The sequence below is a fragment of the Cydia amplana genome, chromosome 9, assembly GCF_948474715.1.
Source record: "Cydia amplana chromosome 9, ilCydAmpl1.1, whole genome shotgun sequence".
Taxonomy (NCBI): Eukaryota; Metazoa; Arthropoda; class Insecta; order Lepidoptera; family Tortricidae; genus Cydia; species Cydia amplana.
Genome location: NC_086077.1, coordinates 1688845 through 1713607, shown reverse-complemented (window position 1 = coordinate 1713607; position 24763 = coordinate 1688845). Strand labels below are relative to the sequence as shown.

General features: G+C 43.7%; 1 protein-coding gene across 1 annotated transcript in view; it reads right to left on the bottom strand.

The window, feature by feature from the left end:
• Window positions 1-272: 272 nt before the first annotated feature.
• The window catches only part of LOC134650808 (protein shuttle craft), a 33669-nt gene continuing 9178 nt past the window's right edge, over window positions 273-24763 (bottom strand). The window contains exons 7-18 of the mRNA XM_063505742.1: window positions 23819-24023; window positions 22700-22824; window positions 21499-21626; window positions 14825-14978; window positions 10937-11133; window positions 9133-9257; window positions 7636-7863; window positions 5981-6070; window positions 5004-5202; window positions 3551-3703; window positions 853-977; window positions 273-393 (exon numbers count right to left, since the gene is read on the bottom strand). Coding sequence (XP_063361812.1) covers window positions 273-393; window positions 853-977; window positions 3551-3703; window positions 5004-5202; window positions 5981-6070; window positions 7636-7863; window positions 9133-9257; window positions 10937-11133; window positions 14825-14978; window positions 21499-21626; window positions 22700-22824; window positions 23819-24023 — 1850 coding nt within the window. The remainder of the gene's footprint in view (window positions 394-852; window positions 978-3550; window positions 3704-5003; window positions 5203-5980; window positions 6071-7635; window positions 7864-9132; window positions 9258-10936; window positions 11134-14824; window positions 14979-21498; window positions 21627-22699; window positions 22825-23818; window positions 24024-24763) is intronic.

The window sequence follows — 24763 nt, the reverse complement described above, 5'->3', positions numbered from 1 at the left end:
AGCGAGGAGACAATAGTAGCATAAATTGTTAGAATAACTGCTGTACCATGTTCTACTAACATGCTCAGTAGATGTCAGTAGAAGTAGGTGTCAGTGAAAAGGTCTTATAACTACCATAAAATGCAAGTTTGGTTAATTTAAATACGAGTTTTAACAGTGACTCAGAAGGAGACCGTAACCATAGCAACGTGTGACAAGAAAAAGTTGATTAACCCGTGCGTAGCCGGGGCGGGTCGCTAGTAAAAAATATTTCCCAATGAGCGTATATGGGTCTAGTTGTCGGGCGGGTTGTCGAAGTAGTCTATCTTGGGTTTGGTCTGTTGTTGTTCGGCCTTCTGCGCGCGCGCCGCCCACGCGTTGGTCGATGTTAGTGTCGCCCAGCCGCTGCCCGACCTGGGGACAGTTACTTGTGTTACTGGTGTGAGGGCAAATACACTAGTGGCTCTGTATCTGTAAGACGTAGACTTCGTAAACCCCATGGATCCGCCGTTTTGAAAAAAAAAAAATCTCCAAAAAAATGGGTCAAAATAGTACTATTTATTTAAACTTTATTGCACAAAAGAAAAACTTATCGTACAAAAGGCGGACTTAATGCCAAAAGCATTCTCTACCTGTCAACTAAAGTTTTCGTTGTTTTTGTCCCCAAAAATATGACGGATTTGAGCTTTTTGTATGGGGTGAAATTTAGTTTTTAATTTTTCTCATATCGAATGTCGTGGCCAAATCTTAAAAATTGATAATTTCATTGAAACCATCAAATCATATTGAGGTTACTGTGGGACTGGACTAGGTCGATCTTTGTAAAATCCAAATAGTCCAAACGTTATATGTTTATTAAATATTTATACTGACTTATTGCTTGCGCTGGCGGCCGCCGGAGCGGGCGCGGCCGGCGCTCGCAGCATGGGCCCAGGCACGCGCCGTTTGCCGTTCTCTCGAGCTAGCACTTCTATCACACTCATAGCTGGCAGCCACGACTGAAACAGAAAGAATAAGAAAACAAGAAAATAAAACTAAGCAAATTATCGGTCCCGAGCGAAGCGAGTATGCGGAACGACGCCATCTAGCGTGAAATTAGTTAACTAAAAACCGTGGAATCCGGTTAAAAACAGTAAGATCAAATGTACAGTCAGCAGCAGAAGTTGCTAAGCGGGCGACGTGTTCAAAATTACTAGAGCTCCCGATACACGTGTTACACGCTGACACGGGTACCCGTGTTCTTAAGCCCGGCGGTATTAAGAACCCGAACTACACGAACCCGCCCGGATTCGGAAACGTTTACCCGTGTACCCGTGTATTTCGTGTACCCGTGTACACGGGTACCCGTGTACACGGATCTTATTTACCCGCGGGTTCGACCCTTCACTCTCGTGTTGGGGAGATTCGTGCTTGAAGACATACGATTGAATTGGAAAATTCGATTACTTTGCAGTTTTACCGGAATGATTGGTAATGTCTAATAGGTAGGTAAGTACACTTTGTTTCAATAATTCATATTTTTAGCTTTACTCTAAATAATATTAAAATTAACAATAGGTATCTTAGTATTCGTTGATTTCATTGATAGCTCGTTTTTTTCATTGTAGTTTTTTGATAATGAAAGTAAACCTAAATGATAATCTAATACAAAAGTAGCTAGTTATGCTTACTGAAACTACCACGAACGGATATGTCATTATTTTCCTTTGTAGCGCGAGGGTGGGCAATTCTGATGCTTGAACAAACCAGTATAATAATACTATCAAGACCCGAGACATAAGTATAATAATAGCTTCCAGTCTCTACCAGCAATTCTTTGGATTTCGTCAGTCTTTGGGTCTCCCTTTGCCTCTTTTTTACCCGATAGGGCCCGCCCATTCAGTTACCCGTTTTGTCCCTCATCTGTCTGTGATGCGAACTACGTGTCTCGCCCATGTCCATTTCAGCTGTAGAGCGTGTTGTCCTGCGTCTATTAATTTAGTTTTCTCGCGAATGTTTTCGCTATTACATCTGTCACTGAGCTTAATGCCCAGGTTACTTCGTGCACTAGCTCGCTGGTATGAACGTATTTTTGTTTTTATTATGTCCTTTGCGAAGAACCATGTTTGTGCACCGTAAGATAGACAAGGCAATAAGCACGCATCTCTGACCTTTTTATAAACATAAGTAGGTACTAGGTAACCTAAAAGCCCTCTTACATCGATTAGCGTGATCGATCAATTCGCCGCCGCTCCAGTGTATTTACAATCGTGCTGATAAATAAACTGTGTTGTTTTATCTAAATGTTGAATAGCGTGAAGAAAATGTACAAGAATTCATACATACAGTTCATCACAAAAAGGGATTAAGTATTTAAAATGGCCATATGGTATGCAATAAACAAAGTGCAGGTGTTTCATTCAATATACCGTGTTGTTTTTACAATATGAATTAGTGCTTTTGGTGTTATCTCTTTGTAACAAGCTTAACACGTCTGCAAAAAATACAACAACTAATCATTCAGGAAGAATTATCTCATTGTTTTGTTGCAACGTGGCACTAAGTAGCATTTTGCTAATGACAAACACAGCAAGAAATGAATAATATCTGTGCCTAAGATTTATAAAGTATCTCATCACGTACGGTATGGTCTTTATTTTATCTATGCATGTTATTCTACGTCTACGACGATAAAGAACTAAACCGTAAGTACATGTTTTTTGTGTAGCTACCTAATTATTACTTGAATAACGAGTTATTTTGTATAGGGGCTGTTCATAAATTACGTCATCGATTATTGACGTTTTTTGACCCCCCTCCCCCTAAAATCATCCAAAAATCATGCTTCGAATGACCCCGTTTCCTTCTACATCATCCGATGTCCAAACTCAAGTTCAAATTGAGGGGGGGGGGGCCCAATTTGAAATGACGTAATTTATGAATATCCCCATATCTTAAATGATGACAAAGGCAATACAAAATTAATTAAATTAGTATAATACATATCAATAACATTGAAAATCCGATAAAACTGATCGGATTCGATTCCAGTCGGAACTCCTGATCCTGAATCTTTGTTTTATTTAAAGCTCTATACATTACTTCAATCTCCGCTACACGCCAAGACGGGTTAGGCCCGCGTGTATTTATGTTCCGTTCACCGTGTACACGGGTACACGGGTACACGGACACACGGATCTTAATTACACGGGTACCCGACTACACGTGTAGAACGGGTCAGAAAACCGTGTACGTGTAGTTCGGAAACGGGTACCGAACACGTGTACACGAAACACGGACACGACCGCGAGCCCTAAAAATTACCTTAACACGCTCTTATTCTCTTAACAATAATGTCGCGTCAAGAACATTTTGAACACCTGGCCCGCTTAGCAACTATTGCTGCTGACTGTACATGCTTTGGGTCAATATTTCAAGAAAAATCTTAACAGCGCGAAGTATGATTTTGGCATACACGGTACAGCGCCATCTAGCGAGTAATTAAAAACGAGGCGCTCAGTTTTTCGCTCTCAGCGGTACACGACGCTGCAGCTGAGTGCTGTCCTGCTCGCACTTGCAGTGTTAGACATACCTTCTCCTTGTCGGCGGTGGCGACGACGTTGCGATTGGGCTCGGCGTCGTACGCGACAGACTCGCAGCCGAACTGCTCGCACATCTCGTGTATGAACTGACGTTTCTGCCAGTTGCACGACGGGAACGAGTGGGCGCGTGTCTTCTGTTTCGACTGCGGAAAAATACTTCAATTTACTCTCTGCGTAACAAGTATTGTTAGGAAAAACCAATTAGGTATATCAGTAGAATCACAGACTTTGTGAGTAGAATAGTAGAAAATGGCGGCAATTTTAAAAATCTATGTATGAAGAGTCGCGCTCTCAAACATATTAGCCGGCCTAGCCAAGCTGACAATCGTTATCGTTTCGACAACGAAACGCTTTCTGTTTCTCTATCGCTTTTCTATATTAGTGCGTCAGTGACAGTTTCGTTTCGATAGCTACGAAGCGTAAGTGATTGGCAAGGAGCGGAATTTCTCATAGCAGAAATCAAATGTCAAGAGGGATTGACTACTGTGTTTCATCGACAATTCTAGTTATCGATGTTATTAGTAGACTATCTTCTAATGCTAGACCATGTAAGGTCTATCCTAGATTGGTGTGGATCTAACACAGCAGCTTGGCCGACACGTCCGGTGCGGGTCTGTTACTCTCACGGCTAGTTGGGGTTGTCTGTTGTCCTCGCTAGTTGTCGCGTTTACCTTCTTGGCGAGTTGCACCAGCTCGGTGAGCTTGTCGTGCACGTGTCTCGCGAAGGCGGGCTCCCGGGCGGCGAGCGCGCGCACGTGCTCGCTGTAGCGCGGCTGCAGCTTGGCGGACACGTCCGGGCTGCGGGTCTGTTACTCTCACGGCTAGTTGGGGTTGTCTGTTGTCCTCGCTAGTTGTTGCGTTTACCTTCTTGGCGAGTTGCACCAGCTCGGTGAGCTTGTCGTGCACGTGTCTCGCGAAGGCGGGCTCCCGGGCGGCGAGCGCGCGCACGTGCTCGCTGTAGCGCGGCTGCAGCTTGGCGGACACGTCCGGGTTGCGGGTCTGTTACTCTCACGGCTAGTTGGGGTTGTCTGTTGTCCTCGCTAGTTGCCGCGTTTACCTTCTTGGCGAGTTGCACCAGCTCGGTGAGCTTGTCGTGCACGTGTCTCGCGAAGGCGGGCTCCCGGGCGGCGAGCGCGCGCACGTGCTCGCTGTAGCGCGGCTGCAGCTTGGCGGACACGTCCGGGCTGCGGGTCTGTTACTCTCACGGCTAGTTGGGGTTGTCTGTTGTCCTCGCTAGTTGTTGCGTTTACCTTCTTGGCGAGTTGCACCAGCTCGGTGAGCTTGTCGTGCACGTGTCTCGCGAAGGCGGGCTCCCGGGCGGCGAGCGCGCGCACGTGCTCGCTGTAGCGCGGCTGCAGCTTGGCGGACACGTCCGGGCTGCGGGTCTGTTACTCTCACGGCTAGTTGGGGTTGTCTGTTGTCCTCGCTAGTTGTTGCGTTTACCTTCTTGGCGAGTTGCACCAGCTCGGTGAGCTTGTCGTGCACGTGTCTCGCGAAGGCGGGCTCCCGGGCGGCGAGCGCGCGCACGTGCTCGCTGTAGCGCGGCTGCAGCTTGGCGGACACGTCCGGGTTGCGGATCTGCAGCGCGAGCGCGAGGCGCCGAGTGCGGGCCTCCACGCGGCACTCGTCGTCGCATTCCAATCTGTACAGATTTTTATTTTTATTTTATTTTATTTAAATAGGTACAATAACATAATGCAGGCAAACAACATTGTAACATATTTCTCACATAAGCAACATATACATTACTTACATTACGATTATAATTGTACACAACATTATCATGGAATAATTATTAAGCTAAATACAAATCTTGACTAAGAAAATCTTCTGTTATTAAAGATAATAAAAGAATATAGTATAGTACAATAAATAGTTAATATAGATGTTAGTTATTGTTGCATAAGTGCTAATATCTGGGAGAGCTCGGAAAACATATAAAAACTCAAAAATTAGCGTTTTCCCAGAGATAACACCTGGCTAGATCGAATTTTCGTCCCCGAAAACCCCCATATACCAAATTTCATCGAAATCGTTAGAGCCGTTTCCGAGATCCCCAAAATATACCATATAAATAAATAAACAAGAATTGATCGTTTAAACTTTAAAGATATAAGATAAATAGAATAATAAATGAGTAAGTACGCTTGGCGAACGATATCGAGTCAGCAAACAAATTGAAAATTCGACTCTTAACTTTACTGTCCGAAATAAATGTTTTTTTTTTTTTAAACTTCAATGGTCTTTGGCTGGATAGTCTTAAACCCGGGGCTCAATGGGATAACGGATAAGGCATAGTCTAGTGAGCGAGAAATAAAGTGAGTAGTTTTAATTGTGTTAGTTTTAACTTAAACCATAGACTCGTCGTTTTATTTTTACTTTGAGCATTCTGGTCTATGCTTTGAGAAAACATAACTTACGTTTTGAGCATGGCGGTGGGCCGCTGAACTTCTGACAAATCCATTGAACCCCCATCTTGCATTTTCGACGCGGCCAGCGCACTCATTATTCTGCAAAATATACTTTCATGCAATAGATACCACATAAAAAAAACATTATTCACCGTTGCAAAATACCAGCGTTTACATATTTGCGTCTCACATTTTGCGAATATACAATAGAGTATTTGACTGTATTTAAAATAAATTATTTTACACCATGCATGAAATAAAGCACCAGAAGATTAATAGAGAAACGTAGACAGCAGTTATTTTTAGTCACAATTTCTAATTTAAAACTCATATACAACTATGAGTAGGTAATTTGATTGTGACGTCACACGCTAGTGTTTCATATCCCTAGTAGCAAAATCTTTTACACATCTCGAAAAATGAAACTTAATTGACTAGTAGTCAAATACCCTATACATCACTTACTTCGCAAGATCTCGAGCATTTTCATGACACGACCGCTCGGCAGCGCGCCTCCCGCACGGGCATGTAGCTCGCACCAGCTTGCGGCACGGCGCGCTGCTCGGACAAGCCGGCTTGTCGGCTTTGTCGCCCTTGCCTTGTCAGCTTTGTCGTCATAATAAATATCATTGATAATTATCCTCTCGAACCCTGTACAATGCACCACTTACTTCGCAAGATCTCGAGCGTTTTCATGACACGTTCGTTCGGCAGCGCGCCTCCCGCACGGGCATGTAGCTCGCACCAGCTTGCGGCACGGCGCGCTGCTCGGACAAGCCGGCTTGTCGGCTTTGTCGCCCTTGCCTTGTCAGCTTTGTCGTCATAATGACTATCATTGATAATTATCCTTTCGAACCCTATACAATACACCACTTACTTAGCAAGATCTCGAGCGTTTTCATGACACGTTCGTTCGGCAGCGCGTCTCCCGCACGGGCATGTAGCTCGCACCAGCTTGCGGCACGGCGCGCTGCTCGGACAAGCCGGCTTGTCGGCTTTGTCGCCCTTGTCCTTGTCAGGCTTGTCAGCTTTGTCGTCATAATAACTTGTTGCGAACGCAACCTTTATTTGTATAAAATCTCAATACCTATATTCCTAATGCAGTAGCTAAACGCGGCCGTCGGGCTCGGCTAGTATTCGGCAGCTTTTTCTTAAGCACCAATAGGAGCGCTCCACATACTATGTATCGCGGCCAATTAGAGGCACCTAAATTTAAACCACCTTTTGTACTATTGAAATTATGCAAATCACTCTCTCATCAGCCTTCATACAATATCCACCACTTCTACATTTAACCGTTTAGTCAAGAACCCTTGTAAACCAGAACCTTGGAAAATTACATCAGTTTACTTTAAATCGAAGCTTTTTATTTGAGTCGTCGAGCTCCTGACCTGCACGGCGGCTACATAACTATCATTGATAATTATCCTTTCGAACCCTATACAATACACCACTTACTTCGCAAGATCACGAGCGTTTTCATGACATGTTCGCTCGGTAGCGCGTCTCCCGCACGGGCATGTAGCTCGCACGAGCTTGCGGCACGGCGCGCTGCTCGGACAAGCCGGCTTGTCGGCTTTGTCGCCCTTGCCTTGTCAGCTTTGTCGTCATAATAACTATCATTGATAATTATCCTTTCGAACCCTGTACAATGCACCACTTACTTCGCAAGATCTCGAGCGTTTTCATGACACGTTCGTTCGGCAGCGCGCCTCCCGCACGGGCAAGTAGCTCGCACCAGCTTGCGGCACGGCGCGCTGCTCGGACAAGCCGGCTTGTCGGGTTTGTCGCCCTTGTCACCCTTGTCGGCTTTGTCGCTGTCGCCGGAGTGGCATGGCGCGGCGCACGGGTGGCCGCAGCTTGGACGTTTCTCGTTGCATGGTTGAGTGCATCTGGGTGGCAAAAACGGGAAGTTAAAAAGAAGGGTAGAAGTATTTTCTATGTTTGAACACATCTTCCTACAGATGTAGTTGTAGTACATAATTGTTTTCCATCGTATTTTCTCGGAAACGTTCGTATTTGTCATGCTACTAGGCGAGGCTCACTGCCGCTTTGCTACAGGTAGCTAAAAGTACATCCGTTCCACACCAATTTTGGTGACTAGCCATAAGCCGCGCGTGGCGCTGTCGCCACCTAGCGGCAATATCTGTGCTGATCGTAACAGACGCGTTTTGTTAGAGAGTGAGTCTTCTGTACCTAGTACTATTATTTATTCTGTGATGCTACTTCAGTCAACCTCAGCACTTTTTGTACCGAGGCTGACTGAAATAGCAAGATACTCAATTAGTAATTAAATAACATACCAACTGCGATGGACAACAGTTCTTAAGTTTGGATATAAATTTAAAAATTTGACAGTTTTCTTTAAAAATAACAAAATAAACAAAAGGTATCATAAGGTTCATAAGCGCATTGTAATTATGCCTACTTGAATAAACTATCTTTTATCTTTATCTTTATAAAATCATAGCTTAGAGCTATAAGAAAAGAGTCTCGTGAGGCTGAAATTATGCCTTTAATTAAAAAAATCGTTAGCATCGTCGCAATCGTCATTGTTCAGAATAAAAACTAAAAAAGCGGCCAAGTGCGAGTCGGACTCGCCCATGAAGGGTTCCGTATTTAGGCGATTTAAGACGTATAAAAAAAAAACTACTTACTAGATCTCGTTCAAACCAATTTTCGGTGGAAGTTTACATGGTAATGTACATCATAATTTTTTTTTAGTTTTATCATTCTCTTATTTTAGAAGTTACAGGGGGGGGGGGGGGGGACACACCTTTTACCACTTTGGAAGTGTCTCTCGCGCAAACTATTCAGTTTAGAAAAAAATGATATTAGAAACCTCAATATCATTTTTGAAGACCTATCCATAGATACCCCACACGTATGGGTTTGATGAAAAAATTTTTTTTGAGTTTCAGTTCGAAGTATGGGGAACCCCAAAAATCTATTGTTCTTTTTTCTATTTTTGTGTGAAAATTTTAATGCGGTTCACAGAATACATCTACTTACCAAGTTTCAACAGTATAGTTCTTATAGTTTCGGAGAAAAGTGGCTGTGACATACGGACGGACAGACAGACGGACAGACAGACAGACATGACGAATCTATAAGGGTTCCGTTTTTTTCCATTTGGCTACGGAACCCTAAAAAGTACTCACTTGCCGACGTCGCACGGGCCTTTGTGGCACGTCTTCAGGCAGGTGTGCTTGCCGCACGGCAGCGGTCTGCCGCACGCCAGCCCGCACGAGAACTCTTCTTGTGAACACGGGATCGTCTTGCGTTCCTGTACAATATGGAATAGATTACTAATTGGTAAGATAAGCCAGGCCGCAAGAGTATTTACATTTAGAATCTAAATTTTAGATCATTTGATGTCCATTTGCGGATTTTAAGTAACAATCTGGAATAGGCTACATGACTAATTTTCATGTATGGTATCAATCGATGAGGTTTGTTATTAGGATCAAATGTCTATATGGAACCCATTGCATTAAAGTAACACAAAAGTCAGAAATTGTAGTCAAAGGCCGACAGTCGCACTTCACTCGCGAAACGCCCTAAACAAAACGATAAGGGAACGTGAATTAAGGTCTCTGGGAGCCCATCTTGTAGTATGGACAAAACAAGAAAATTGCGTTTTTGTCGGTGAAATATTGCGTTTATGTATATACATAGTTGCTATACAATATTTTTTTGGATGAAATGTAAGGAACCGAATGGTGCCCTTACTTTTATCGTTTTTGGAAGTTAAAAAAAACTTAAATTTTGAAACTTTCAGGTCCTGTATTTTTGTAATTTTTCAATACTTTATTTTAATATCTACATTATTGTGATAAACTGCTCGTTTGCTATCTATTTTACTAGATTTTGTTATAAAATTCAACATGTGTCATCATCCTTATTTAAGGAACTTGGAGAAGGTAAGTAGATCAAGAGTTAAGACGCTCGCAGAACCTTTTGATAATAGTGATAATTTTCTGAAAAGTGCAGGAGGTTGGAAGACACTTTTGGATTGGTTGAGGTCTTTTAGAAAGAGGCAAAAAAAATCACGAAAAAAAAAGAAATTTCAAACATAGATGACAAATAAAAGAAGGTATGATATATTGACTATATTATGAGGTATGGTCGCGTTTGTTATTTCTTACCCCCTATTTATAAAACTTTACGGGCTCGGTCAAAGAATACAATACTCATTTAACTAAATCTGGCCCTTCTAGAAAGCCAGATTTAGTTAAATTATGTTTTATCCCTTTCTTAAGCCCCGTCTCCATATCGCGCGGCAACCCATCGAAGGCGCGCGAGCCAATGTTCGATGGGTTGCCGCGCGATATGGAGACGGGGTTTTACAAATACATAAGTAAAAAGCGGCCAAGTGCGAGTCGGACTCGCCCATGAAGGGTTCCGTATTTAGGCGATTTATGACGTATTAAAAAAAAACTACTTGCTAGATCTCGTTCAAACCAATTTTCGGTGGAAGTTTACATGGTAATGTACATCATATATTTTTTTTAGTTTTATCATTCTCTTATTTTAGAAGTTAGGGGGGGGGGGACACACATTTTACCACTTTGGAAGTGTCTCTCGCGCAAACTATTCAGTTTAGAAAAAAATGATATTAGGAACCTCAATATCATTTTTGAAGACCTATCCATAGATACCCCACACGTATGGGTTTGATGAAAAAAAAAATTTTGAGTTTCAGTTCGAAGTATGGGGAACCCCAAAAATTAATTGTTTTTTTTCTATTTTTGTGTGAAAATCTTAATGCGGTTCACAGAATACATCTACTTACCAAGTTTCAACAGTATAGTTCTTATAGTTTCGGAGAAAAGTGGCTGTGACATACGGACGGACAGACAGACGGACAGACAGACAGACATGACGAATCTATAAGGGTTCCGTTTTTTGCCATTTGGCTACGGAACCCTAAAAATCATGCATTTAAGGGTTAAAGTACAATACCTCGTGTTGTCCGTGGCAGCGCTTGGCCGTGAGCACGACGCAGGGCGGGCAGGGGCCGGAGTGGCAGGCGTGCAGCGCGGGGTGCGCGCAGGCGCGGGGGCGGCGGCACGGCGCGCGGCAGGCGGGGCGGCGCGCGCCGCACGGCACCGGCGGCAGCAGCACCTCGGCGCCGCACTCGCAGCTCAGCTCCTCGAAACCTGGACACAATGGGAATATGGGAAAAAGCCAGGATGTTTTTCGGCTCCCAGAAAGGAATGGTGTCAGGTCAACCGATTTCGAACTGAGCATGGACGCTGTGCCGATTATATGTTCAAGTGCGGGTGGCGAGACTCGCCAGAGTGTGACTGCGGAGCTCCAAAGCAGACTATCTACCACATAACAGTCGACTGCCCTAAGAGAAAGTTTATTGGCAACCATGAAGACTTGCTCGCTCCTAGTGAAGACGCAGCCCTATGGGCCAAGACATTGGATATAGTTCTTTAATTATTTATTACTTTCTAATACTTTAAGCGACTCGAATCTTGCCATACGATTAAATAAATAAATATATCACTATAGTTCGTTTTTAGGGTTCCGTACCCAAAGGGTAAAAACGGGACCCTATTACTAAGACTCCGTCCGTCCGTCCGTCCGTCCGTCCGTCCGTCCGTCCGTCTGTCCGTCCGTCCGTCCGTCTGTCACCAGGCTGTATCTCACGAACCGTGATAGCTAGACAGTTGAAATTTTCACAGATGATGTATTTCTGTTGCCGCTATAACAACAAATACTAAAAACAGAATAAAATAAAGATTTAAGTGGGGCTCCCATACAACAAACGTGATTTTTGACCGAAGTTAAGCAACGTCGGGCGGGGTCAGTACTTGGATGGGTGACCGTTTTTTTGCTTGTTTTGCTCTATTTTTTGTTGATGGTGCGGAATCCTCCGTGCGCGAGTCCGACTCGCACTTGGCCGGTTTTTTTTTAGCATTAGAAAGAACTTGCAAGAAGGTAAGCGATCTTGACGTGTCTTTTAATTGAAAAACGCTTTTTAGAAATCAATAACTATTACTTATGAAAGCAGAAGAATATAAATGATCGTATTAGATTCATAATTGTTACATATTTGCCGTAACTTATTTTCAATTAAAAGACACATCAAAATTGTTTACCTTATTTCTAATACTAAAAAAAACGAACTATAGTGGTTCGGCCCGGGATTTGCAAAAAAACTACTTTAGTATCAAGTTCGACCATCTACCGAATTCACCTCAAGTTTATTCTGTCAGATGAGATTTTCGCGACGAGTGTGACAAGTTTATTAATTGTATGCACTGGTATGCCTTCTAACTGAACGTAAGATTTTCGCTTCGCTTTATCTATTAATAAACGTGTACGGCCTAAATAACGAGCGTCAAAATCACCTATTTCGCGAATAAAAAAGCCAAATGCATACATTTATTTGATATAAACGCTGCACGCCTCGTCCAGTCAGCAGCAGATATGGCTAAACAGACAAGATATTTAAAATGATCTTAACGCGACTTTATTGTTACGAGAATAAAAGCGTATTAAGGTAATCTTGAACACCTCGTCTGCTTAGCAACTTCTGCTGATGACTGTACATCAACGGCTATACACGACATGTCAGAAGCTATAAGCCTAGCAAAGGAATTCCAACTGTCTCCTATTATAAGTGGCAAAACGGTGAGGGAAGTGACATGACAGAGTACTCACTGGCACGGGTACAGGGCGGGCAGTGGCCGGTGTGGCAGAACTGCTCGCAGCGGTGCAGCTGGCAGGCCAGCGTGCGGCCGCACACGACGCCGCACCGGTGTGTGGTGGCGGCACAGCAGCAGTAGTGTGTGGAGACAGTACTCACTGGCGCGGGTACAGGGCGGGCAGTGGCCGGTGTGGCAGAACTGCTCGCAGCGGTGCAGCTGGCAGGCCAGCGTGCGGCCGCACACGACGCCGCACCGGTGTGTGGTGGCGGCACAACAGCAGTAGTGTGTGGAGACAGTACTCACTGGCGCGGGTACAGGGCGGGCAGTGGCCGGTGTGGCAGAACTGCTCGCAGCGGTGCAGCTGGCAGGCCAGCGTGCGGCCGCACACGACCCCGCACCGGTGTGTGGTGGCGGCACAACAGCAGTAGTGTGTGGAGACAGTACTCACTGGCGCGGGTACAGGGCGGGCAGTGGCCGGTGTGGCAGAACTGCTCGCAGCGGTGCAGCTGGCAGGCCAGCGTGCGGCCGCACACGACCCCGCACCGGTGTGTGGTGGCGGCACAACAGCAGTAGTGTGTGGAGACAGTACTCACTGGCGCGGGTACAGGGCGGGCAGTGGCCGGTGTGGCAGAACTGCTCGCAGCGGTGCAGCTGGCAGGCCAGCGTGCGGCCGCACACGACCCCGCACCGGTGTGTGGTGGCGGCACAACAGCAGTAGTGTGTGGAGACAGTACTCATTGGCGCGGGTACAGGGCGGGCAGTGGCCGGTGTGGCAGAACTGCTCGCAGCGGTGCAGCTGGCAGGCCAGCGTGCGGCCGCACACGACGCCGCACCGGTGTGTGGTGGCGGCACAACAGCAGTAGTGTGTGGAGACAGTACTCACTGGCGCGGGTACAGGGCGGGCAGTGGCCGGTGTGGCAGAACTGCTCGCAGCGGTGCAGCTGGCAGGCCAGCGTGCGGCCGCACACGACGCCGCACCGGTGTGTGGTGGCGGCACAACAGCAGTAGTGTGTGGAGACAGTACTCACTGGCGCGGGTACAGGGCGGGCAGTGGCCGGTGTGGCAGAACTGCTCGCAGCGGTGCAGCTGGCAGGCCAGCGTGCGGCCGCACACGACGCCGCACCGGTGTGTGGTGGCGGCACAACAGCAGTAGTGTGTGGAGACAGTACTCACTGGCGCGGGTACAGGGCGGGCAGTGGCCGGTGTGGCAGAACTGCTCGCAGCGGTGCAGCTGGCAGGCCAGCGTGCGGCCGCACACGACGCCGCACCGGTGTGTGGTGGCGGCACAACAGCAGTAGTGTGTGGAGACAGTACTCACTGGCGCGGGTACAGGGCGGGCAGTGGCCGGTGTGGCAGAACTGCTCGCAGCGGTGCAGCTGGCAGGCCAGCGTGCGGCCGCACACGACGCCGCACCGGTGTGTGGTGGCGGCACAACAGCAGTAGTGTGTGGAGACAGTACTCACTGGCGCGGGTACAGGGCGGGCAGTGGCCGGTGTGGCAGAACTGCTCGCAGCGGTGCAGCTGGCAGGCCAGCGTGCGGCCGCACACGACGCCGCACCGGTGTGTGGTGGCGGCACAACAGCAGTAGTGTGTGGAGACAGTACTCACTGGCGCGGGTACAGGGCGGGCAGTGGCCGGTGTGGCAGAACTGCTCGCAGCGGTGCAGCTGGCAGGCCAGCGTGCGGCCGCACACGACGCCGCACCGGTGTGTGGTGGCGGCACAACAGCAGTAGTGTGTGGAGACAGTACTCACTGGCGCGGGTACAGGGCGGGCAGTGGCCGGTGTGGCAGAACTGCTCGCAGCGGTGTAGTTGGCAGGCCAGCGTGCGGCCGCACACGACGCCGCACCGGTGTGTGGTGGCGGCACAACAGCAGTAGTGTGTGGAGACAGTACTCACTGGCGCGGGTACAGGGCGGGCAGTGGCCGGTGTGGCAGAACTGCTCGCAGCGGTGCAGCTGGCAGGCCAGCGTGCGGCCGCACACGACGCCGCACCGGTGTGTGGTGGCGGCACAACAGCAGTAGTGTGTGGAGACAGTACTCACTGGCGCGGGTACAGGGCGGGCAGTGGCCGGTGTGGCAGAACTGCTCGCAGCGGTGTAGTTGGCAGGCCAGCGTGCGGCCGCACACGACGCCGCACCGGTGTGTGGTGGCGGCACAACAGCAGTAGTGTGTGGAGACAGTACTCACTGGCGCGGGTACAGGGCGGGCAGTGGCCGGTGTGGCAGAACTGCTCGCAGCGGTGCAGCTGGCAGGCCAGCGTGCGGCCGCACACGACGCCGCACCGATGTGTGGTGGCGGCACAACAGCAGTCGCGACAGCGGTGACGGCCGCAGGACAGTTTCTGTGCCAAAAATACAATATTAAAAACAGAAAATTGTGGATACAGTACAGGTTCATTATGGCTTAAAACTATTTGAAAAACAATAGAGACACGTCTCATACCTGATCGCAAAGTGCATCCGCGGTACCTAGTGGTCGCTCTTAAAAAAATTGTTTATTCGGTATGTGGAGCGGGAAGTAGGGCAGCAAGTAAACAACACGAGTATTGCGTAAAGACTGACCTTTATTCAGACAAGCGTTACCTATTTATACTTACATTATTAGAGACAGACACAAAATATAACTCCTCACACCTCCCCTTTTAAAGGAAAAAAAAATGTATAACATATAACATTTTTTTTTTATATACTAGTGATTATACAAGATTTGTTTACTTTTACACTTTTACATAACAAATATATATAATATATTTTTTTTAGCTAATTCAATATATCTATATGTATATATTATTCATAGTAGGGCTTAGTTCTATTCTTATGTACTAACATTGATTTTCCATCAATTTCGACTTCCACATTAGGAGACAAGTCGCGTAAAACTCGGTATGGTCCCAAGTAAACATTTGCTAATTTATTGCCAACTTCATTTTTAATCAAAACCTTGTCGTTTGGCTTGTATAAAATACAATTTGTTTTTGAATCATACCTGATTTTTCTTGATTGTTTAGATTTTATTAAATTCTCACGTGCTTCTTTTTGACTTAATTGGATTCGGTATTTTAATTCTTTTGGGTAGCTTTCATGATTATATAAGGGTTGTACTATATTTCCCAACAAATTACTAGGTAAATTACACTTCCTGCCATACACAAGTTCAAACGGGGTATATTTGGTTTCGGTATGCACCGATGTATTAAACGAAAAACTCCAAAATGGCAGCCAAGTGCTCCAAGTTTCAGGGTGAGTATCAGTTTGGATACGTAAGAATGCAGCTAAATGTTTATGCGTGTTCTCGAGAGCGCCTATACTTTGATGGTGATACGCTGTGGAGTTTAATTGTTTTATATTTAGTAGTGTACTTACCTCTTTAAAGATGGATGACACAAACTCCGTACCCCGATCGGAAGCTATCTGCCTGGGAACGCCGTATCTAAGTATAAAATTGTTTACCAATGACATAGCTACGTCTTTACTTCTTTTAGAAAACAATGGATAAGCTTCTACAAATTTTGTTAGTTCGCACTGTAACGTGAGTATGTATGAATAACCATCATCATCGGTCTCTAAAGGGCCAACTAAATCTAAAAAATTTTTTCGAAGGCATATGTTGCAGTTGTCGTGATTACCATTGGTTCTTTAATGGGGGTAGCATATTTATTTTTTTGGCACTTGTCACAGCGTTTTACAAAACTTCTAATGTCATTTTCCATTCCCGGCCAGAAGTAATATTTTTTTAAATTATTATACATTCGTCTCATGCCCGCGTGACCACTAGTGGGCAAAAGGTGAAAGTCATTTAAAATTATCTTACGTTGTTCGCTGTCAGAAACTCTTATTACATCTTTTAAAATGCCAATTTTCACTTTTATTTGACATTCTGGTTTCTTTATTTCATTCATTAATTTTTGTATAAATATTTCCATCATTTTATTTTTTACGATGTATATCATGTTTATATTAATTTTACAACAAAACAAGTCCAGCTCTTTCACAAACTCGCCTGGCGAAATTTGTGATGAAGAGTCCAGAAATTTAATAAAGATAATGTTTTTATTGCAATCATATAAAAATATTTTATTTTCGTAGTCATTTTTTTACATGACTTTCTTTTTTCGCGTATCTAATTCCATCCTACTAATAAACCGTAACTCTACTGAACCCGGTAATTTATTATGGGTTTCTATACATTTCGGTGATCCTTGAAAATCATCCTTGATTGTCATATCTTGTTTAGTTATTGTATTTTCTATTTTCTTCGATTGCGTTCTGGTCGTAACGCATACGTGTTCACTTAGTGTCTTTAAGTCTTTACAAGTAATATAAGCACGCGACAATGCGTCAGCGGGCGCATTATCGGATCCTCTTACATATTCAATGACAAAGTCGTATTCTTCAAGCGCTAATCTGAACTTTAATAGGCGACTTGATGGATCCCGCATTCCAAATAAATAAACAAGTGGCTTGTGATCTGTCCTAATAATAAAACTAGTTCCGTACAAATAAGGCCTGAAATGTCGGACGGCCCAAAAAATTCCTAAGAGTTCTTTTTCTATAGTGGGATAATTTTTTTCTGATTTATTTAATGTTCTGCTAGCATAAGCGACGGGCCTATTATTTTCGTTACTCAAAATTGCTCCCAAAGCATAGCCAGATGCATCTGTCTGTAAAATAAACTTATTATCCGGTGAAAAATCCGGGTATTGAAGTACCGGAGGAGATGCAATTTTTTGTTTTAGGGTATCGAATGACACTTGACATCTTTCGTCCCATACAAAGGGGACGTTTTTCCTTGATAAATAATTTAAGGGTATTGCGATTTCAGCAAATCGCTTAATAAATTTCCTATAATAATTTGCAAATGCCACAAATCTTTTGACTTCGTCACTATTAGTAGGAACAGGAAATTTTTGTATCGCAGCTATCTTATCCGGATCGGGCAATACTCCGTCACTTGACACTACGTGACCTAAATACAAAAGTTCTTTTTTCAAAAAATCACATTTGTTTGGATTTAATTTTAAGTTGACTTTACGCAACCTACTAAATACATCCATTAGATTCTTGTTGTGATCATCTAAATTTTTACCAAAAACTATGAGGTCGTCTAAGTAGATTAAACATTTATCGTATGTCAGACCAGACATAGCGATATTCATCATCCTGGAAAAGGAATTTGGAGAGCTGCGTACCCCCATAGGCATACGGGTCATCATATACTGGCCAGAGTCAAAGGCTGTATATTGTCTACTATCTTTGTCGAGGTCACATTGATAATAACCATTTGCTAAATCTAAGTGACTAAAATATACACATCCTGAAAGAGAATCTAAAATTTCCGTTATATTAGGTAGTGGAAATTTGTCATCCTGTATACAATTGTTTAACTTTCGATAGTCTATTACTATACGCCATTTTTTCTCTTGTGATCCGTGACTTTTTTTTGGAACTAACAAAAGGGGACTAGACCACTCGCTCGAGCATTTTTCTATAATTCCTTGTTTCAACATATTATTTAATTAATCCTTTATTATGGTTTTCTGAGCATGTGGTAACCTATATGGCTTAGTGTATACCGGGACAGTATTAGGTTTCAACGATATAGTATGTTTATAAATATTAGTGGTACTTAATTTATCACCAGGTAGGAAAAATACATCAGGAAATTTAGCACACAAGTTTTCAATGGATATTTGTTCTTCAAGGTTTAGTTTTTGTAAATTGAGGTGTTGGAATAACGTTTTGAGTCGGTCAACATTTACTTTATCGCAATTGTTGAAGGAGCAAATATTATAATCACTAGCCTTTTGAACGGATACGCTAATATTGCATAATTGTATTTCATGTTCCGTTGTATTCAATATTCTAAGTGGAATTTTATTAAAAGTAGGTGAAACTAAAGACCCCGCTAAAAAAATACCATCCTGTATCTCGTTCGAACATATGACACAATCTTCAAGTATATCCGTACTTACATAATACACAGATTCTGACCTAGGTGGGAGCGTGAAATATTTTTGGTTGTCGTCAAGGGGCATGGTGACTTTCGTTTTATTATCTGTAGTCAAAGTTAAAGTATCATATTCTAAATCAATTTTGGCATGATGTTTTTTAAGAAAGTCGCGTCCTATTATGCCGTCATTACTACATGGCAAGTTATCAAAAATGTAAAACTTATGTTCAAACACGTGCCCCTGATAGTGTAACTGTAGGTAAATAAATCCAATCGCACATTGTGTTCCTCCAATTCCATTAATAACTAATTCTTTTTTGCATATAGGAATATTCAATTTCAAAGCGCTGCGCAATTTTAACGCGCATATCGTAGCTCCCGTGTCAGCTAAAAAGGAATATGTACATGTATTATTGTTTCCTATATTAAAACTTACGTAACTTGAATTTCCGCTTAAAAATATGTACTCTTTAGTCTCGAAAAAACTGGATCGGATTTACTTTATTTTCGACCGATTGATTATAATTATTGATATTAATCTCATCATTACAGTGCTCATTATTTTTGTCAGTTTCATGTAAAACATGCATTCTTTCACGTTCATATCCATTATTTCTAGAAGAAAAGTACCTACCTTGATTTCCCCGGTAATTCGGCAAGTAGGCACCTCTGCTTGGACCGGCAGCGCCAGCCCCGGTGTAGGGTCGCGCTGTGCGACCCGGAGCTTGACCTTGCGTCAGCGGTGGCCGCGAGCCACGGTATTGGTTGGGTGACCCTCTGTAGTTTTGGTGACCTCGACCACGTACATATTCTCTGCTGAAATGATTATAATGATGATTAAATGCCAGCATGTCACCCGAAGTCGTTGTTATTGCCGTCTCTTCGTCTTTTGCTCCTTGTACAGCGTCCTTCAGCGATTGGTAATCGCGTGCTGCAATAATGGTGCTAATTCGCCGATTTCGCAGACCGTCCGCGAATTTTTTGATGACTTGTTTTTCATTAATTTTTTTTAATACATTAAATGTAGTAGAATCGCCTTCTGACTGCGCTATCGTCAAATTAACAAACAGCTCAGATAACTGCTTACCGTAATCGTCGATTGAACTCTCTCCTTGTTTTAACACCTGTATTTGATTTTGGATGGCAAAAGCTGATTTTTTAGTCAGTAAGTGAGTCTTCATGTCTGTAATCATACTTTGTACTGAACTATAAGTGTCACTTAATTTAAGTTTTGCTAGTTTTGTAATTCGGTTTTTAAGAACGAAATTAATTAACTGTGGTTTGGAATCTGACTTAAGCACAGAGTCGTAATATTCAATGGAATTAATAAGCTGCTCTATTACAGCCTCATCCTCTGTCATAATTGGTATTAAAGACAACGCGATTTTTAAGTTGAAATCTTCCATTGTGGAGGTTTTGTTAGAACTTGTGTATGATTTATTGCAAAAATCTTCAATCCACTTATATAGTCCTTGAATTTTATCACACTCTGTTTGAATGTCGACTAAACATTGACCCTCTAACTTATTATTTTCTATTTGGTCACGTATCTCCCTAATAATAGCACGAAACTTCCCATGAATTACACTTGCTTCGTTTAACTTAACTTTCAATAGCTCTGGTTTCCTTCTATCGTAACTAAGTTTTGATAAGTTTTCTTTTATGTTCTTTAAATCTGAATAGATATGAACTAATTCACTTGTCATGACAGACTAAATTATATTATTGCTATATATTTGTATGTTTTGCATTTAATGTTACTTAGTAGAATATTAAAAAAAAACTTACGTAGATTTCCCTTATTGTACCTACATGAATACACTGATATTAAGTACCTATGTTAAGTATAATGTCTCAGTGTCCATCAGCTAGCTGGAGCGGTGGCGGGAGAAGAGAACGTGGATAGATATATAAAAAAAAAACACGCTATGCACTGGTATCACTTCACTAATCACATTACGCGTAGACACGAATTAGTCCTTGCTAGTACCGGCACGAGTAGCAGAGCATCCACGGCAGTGGGTATCCTCAAGTTCACGGCGATCGTTACGAAGAGATCTGCGAAGGTTGTATTGCACAATCCAGTCAGCAGCCCATGATTCGTGGCATCTTTTGTACAGCCTGTAGATAATGTACAAACCTCCAATAAACATTAAGGTGCACATCACAATCATCAAAATGCTAATCAACGAGAGGTGATTCTTCATTTCAGTCGTCGCATCATTATTGCCTTTCCCGGCAGAATTTTGGGTGATAAACACGGCATCTTTTTCCACTCTGGAGTTGCACATATTAATTTTTAATTGTATATTTATTCTGGCACATGTCGAATAAGAAATAAAAGGTATTAAATTGTATCCACTTTGTTCATATAAAGTGCGCGGTTGCACTTCCGACTTCAGAACCCGACACCGCACGTGGCAGGATCGCCATGTGGAGCGGGAAGTAGGGCAGCAAGTAAACAACACGAGTATTGCGTAAAGACTGACCTTTATTCAGACAAGCGTTACCTATTTATACTTACATTATTAGAGACATGCACAAAATATAACTCCTCACAGGTAAATATTCGGCAGTTCGATTCGAATCGAACTATTCGGCCGAATACAAACATTGAAAAATATGCCAAATACCGAATAATTACCGAATATTCGGCCCATCTCTATAGTCACTCACTACAAAATAATTACAGCGCCATTTGAATTAGCCTACGTAGTACGGATTATCGAGGCCCTACTGTATTTCCTCACCTTGTTACACTTTTTCTGACATAAGATGTCCAGCATCTCTGGGAGCTCGGAGCAAGGCACCTCGCGGCTGGAGTGGCCGCAGCGGCACGGCAGCAGGGTCTTGTCCGGATACACGGGGCAGGCACCTGTGTAGTACGGATTATCGAGGCTGTATTTCCTCACCTTGTTACACTTTTTCTGACATAACACGTTGTCCAGCATCTCCGGGAGCTCGGAGCAAGGCACCTCCCGGCTGGAGTGGCCGCAGCGGCACGGCAGCAGGGTCTTGTCCGGACACACGGGGCAGGCACCTGTGTATTATCATAGACAAAAAAGTAAGACAAGAGTGCTCACTCCATACATCAGTTCAGACTATTAATTTCAGTGTCTACATCTAGCATCGAGTAGCGGAACTATCAGTACTGCTACTTGACTATAGATGTAGCACCGACCGGAAAGTCTTATCTCAACAGCATAAGACTTTCCGGTCGGTGCTACATCTATTGTCAAGTAGCAGTACTGATAGTACCGCTACTCGATGCTAGATGCTAATAGTCTTTTTGGTACTAAAACTGATGTATGGAGTGAGCACTCTATGTATTTTTTTCTCTATGGTATTATTCATTGTTATAAATTATTTTCATGCGTATTTAATTTCACAAACGGGTCTACCGCAATATATTTTCATTGTTCCACCCGTATGTTGTCTGTCCGTGTCTTGTGTTGTCTTTCCGTGACCACAGCTGGTGCAACTCAGCTGAAACGTCGGAATTTAAGGTAAAAACAATAAAGATATATCGCGTTAGACCCGTTTGTGAAATTAAATATGTGTACAAAATGCGAGAGTTTAATTAAAGTGTTATATTTTCATGCGGTCAATGAATACCAATATTTGGTACTAACCATATTTCACATATTTGGTTGATAAAACCGGTTTTGACATGAAAACCATAACTATTTGGTTGATAAAAAACGGGCGAGAAACTACCCCCGTTTTCGGCATTATTGTCAAAGGATAGGTTGCACACAACCCTTACTACGTCATTCGCTATGGGTTCAGATAATCTATGACGTTGATCATATTTAGATGATCTACAATCAAGATCTACCTAATTTCAGTTCTACTACCTAATTTCAGCAACCTTGATTTATATTTAGTACCTACTAGTTTAGTACTTAGGATAAAAAAACATATGTAAGCAACATCTGTTACAAGCATGCCGTGTTTGCCTGTAATTGGGTGAATACTCTAGCAATATTATTTTATCATTTGTTATTTATAAGTATTTTTTGTATTGCACCTGTTGGCGAACCTAATAAAAAAAAAAAAAAAAAAAAAAAAAAAAAAAAAAAAAAAAAAAAAAAAAAAACAAGTATAGTTTACCTTCGTGACACTCGAGTTTGCAGAAGTGTCTGTCGCCCTCCGGGCCGCACGGGAGCGGCTTGGCGCAGATATTCCCGCACAATGGTATCGGGTCCGTGCACGACTTGCGCTTGTCTTTGGGTAGCCTGTGTGCAAGATACATTATCGTTTAGCGTGGTATTTCACCTATCCAGGCATGGCTCACTCCGCGATTTCGTCGCTTTGCTACAGGTAGCTAAAAGTACATCCGTTCCACACCAATTTTGGTGGCTAGCCATAAGCCGCGCGTGGCGCCTTCGCCACCTAGCGGCCATATATGTGCTGATCGTAACAGACGCGTTTTGTTAGAGAGTGAGTCTTCTGTACCTAGTACTATTATTTATTCTGTGAGCTGTCCAAGTTCTTTGTCCAATGTGGATTGCGTCTCACTTTCTCAATAAGCAAAATGTGAGACGTAAATACACATTGGACCAATATATTGGACAGATGGAATACCACCCTTAGGTACCTACTTAATCTTGTGGCAGAAAATTAAAGGATACCTACAGGCTATACAGAGTGAGTGATAGTATTTCATACAGAATAGCTACGCACCACTCGGCTACAAAATAGAACTGCGATAATGATACTTGTTGAATTTTATAACAAATTCTAATTAAATCGATAGAAAACGTGCATTTTACCAACATAAATTGGACACATAAAAATATATAAACTGTAAAAAATTACATCTCAATAGTATTGTATACAATCGTGATATAATGGAGAGCTTTTCAGCCGAGTACCGTGCTGAGTGGCCTTATTAGGTACGAGATTCAAAAGCTTGATTATATCACTATTGTCATAGAGGAATATGGTAAGACAAGAGTGCTCACTCCATACATCAGTTCAGACTATTAATTTCAGTGTCTACACCTAGCATCGAGTTATCTCAACAGCATAAGACTTTTCGGTCGGTGCTACATCTATTGTCAAGTAGCAGTACTGATAGTTCTGCTACTCGATGCTAATAGTCTTTTTGGTACTAAAACTGATGTATGGAGTGAGCACTCTATGTATTTTTTCTCTATGCTATTGTATACAATACTTTTTCTAGTGTCGACTAGAAAATGTAGGGAATGTTGGTCGCTAGCACAGTACTTGGTCCTGCCGCAGGGGCACTGTAGCACGGCGGCGGGCAGCAGCGCGCACGCGCGGCAGGGCGGCGCGTGGCACGGCGCGCGGCACACGTGCGCGCCGCACGCCAGCACGCGCGAGCACGCCGCGCCGCACGACCACGTCGAGGACGCGCCGGTCGCCGCGCAGCACGGGACGGAGCGGGTCGCAGCGGCCGGGCAGTGGCACACTAGAACCAAAAACGTGTTATAGTATTTTATACAATCGTGATATAATGGAGAGCTTTTCAGTCAAGTACCGTGTTTAGGCAACGAAGTTTGCTGAATTGCCTAAGTAAGGTACGAGACTAAAAAGCTTGATTATATAACTATTGTATACAATACTTTTTCTACGAGTCAACAAAAAAAAATACTTAAAACTAGTAGAAGAATCATATATATGTAAGTAAAAAAACCAAAAGTATACAGCTAAGATGCGCGACCAGCCGCGATACCTTCATAGTCTTATGCGACCCGGCCCCGCGCCCTCGGCCGGTTGGTCAACGACACCTTCTCGTAACTTAAGAGGCCCTGGTACTTGCTCCGCGCTTTCGATTGGTCAATTTCATTATAGTTGACTAAACTGTATCGAAATGAATATTATAGTTGAGTTGGGGTCCCATAGTGAAAAAAGTATGCGATTTCACTTTGGTATACGAAGTCTTAATTCAAGCATTGCAGTCGACGAGAATAACTTGTCTGGTTCATCGGTGTAACTCTACTGGCATACCTTGGTCGACAGAGGCCCCGCAAGCGTCGCACGGGCCCTCGTGGCACTGCCTCTCGCACGTGTGCACGCCACACTCCAGCTTGCGGGAGCACACTCGGCCGCAGACTTGTGGCAACTTGTTATAACTTGTCTGGTTCACCGGTGTAACTGTACTAGCATACCTTGGTCGACAGAGGCCCCGCAAGCGTCGCACGGGCCCTC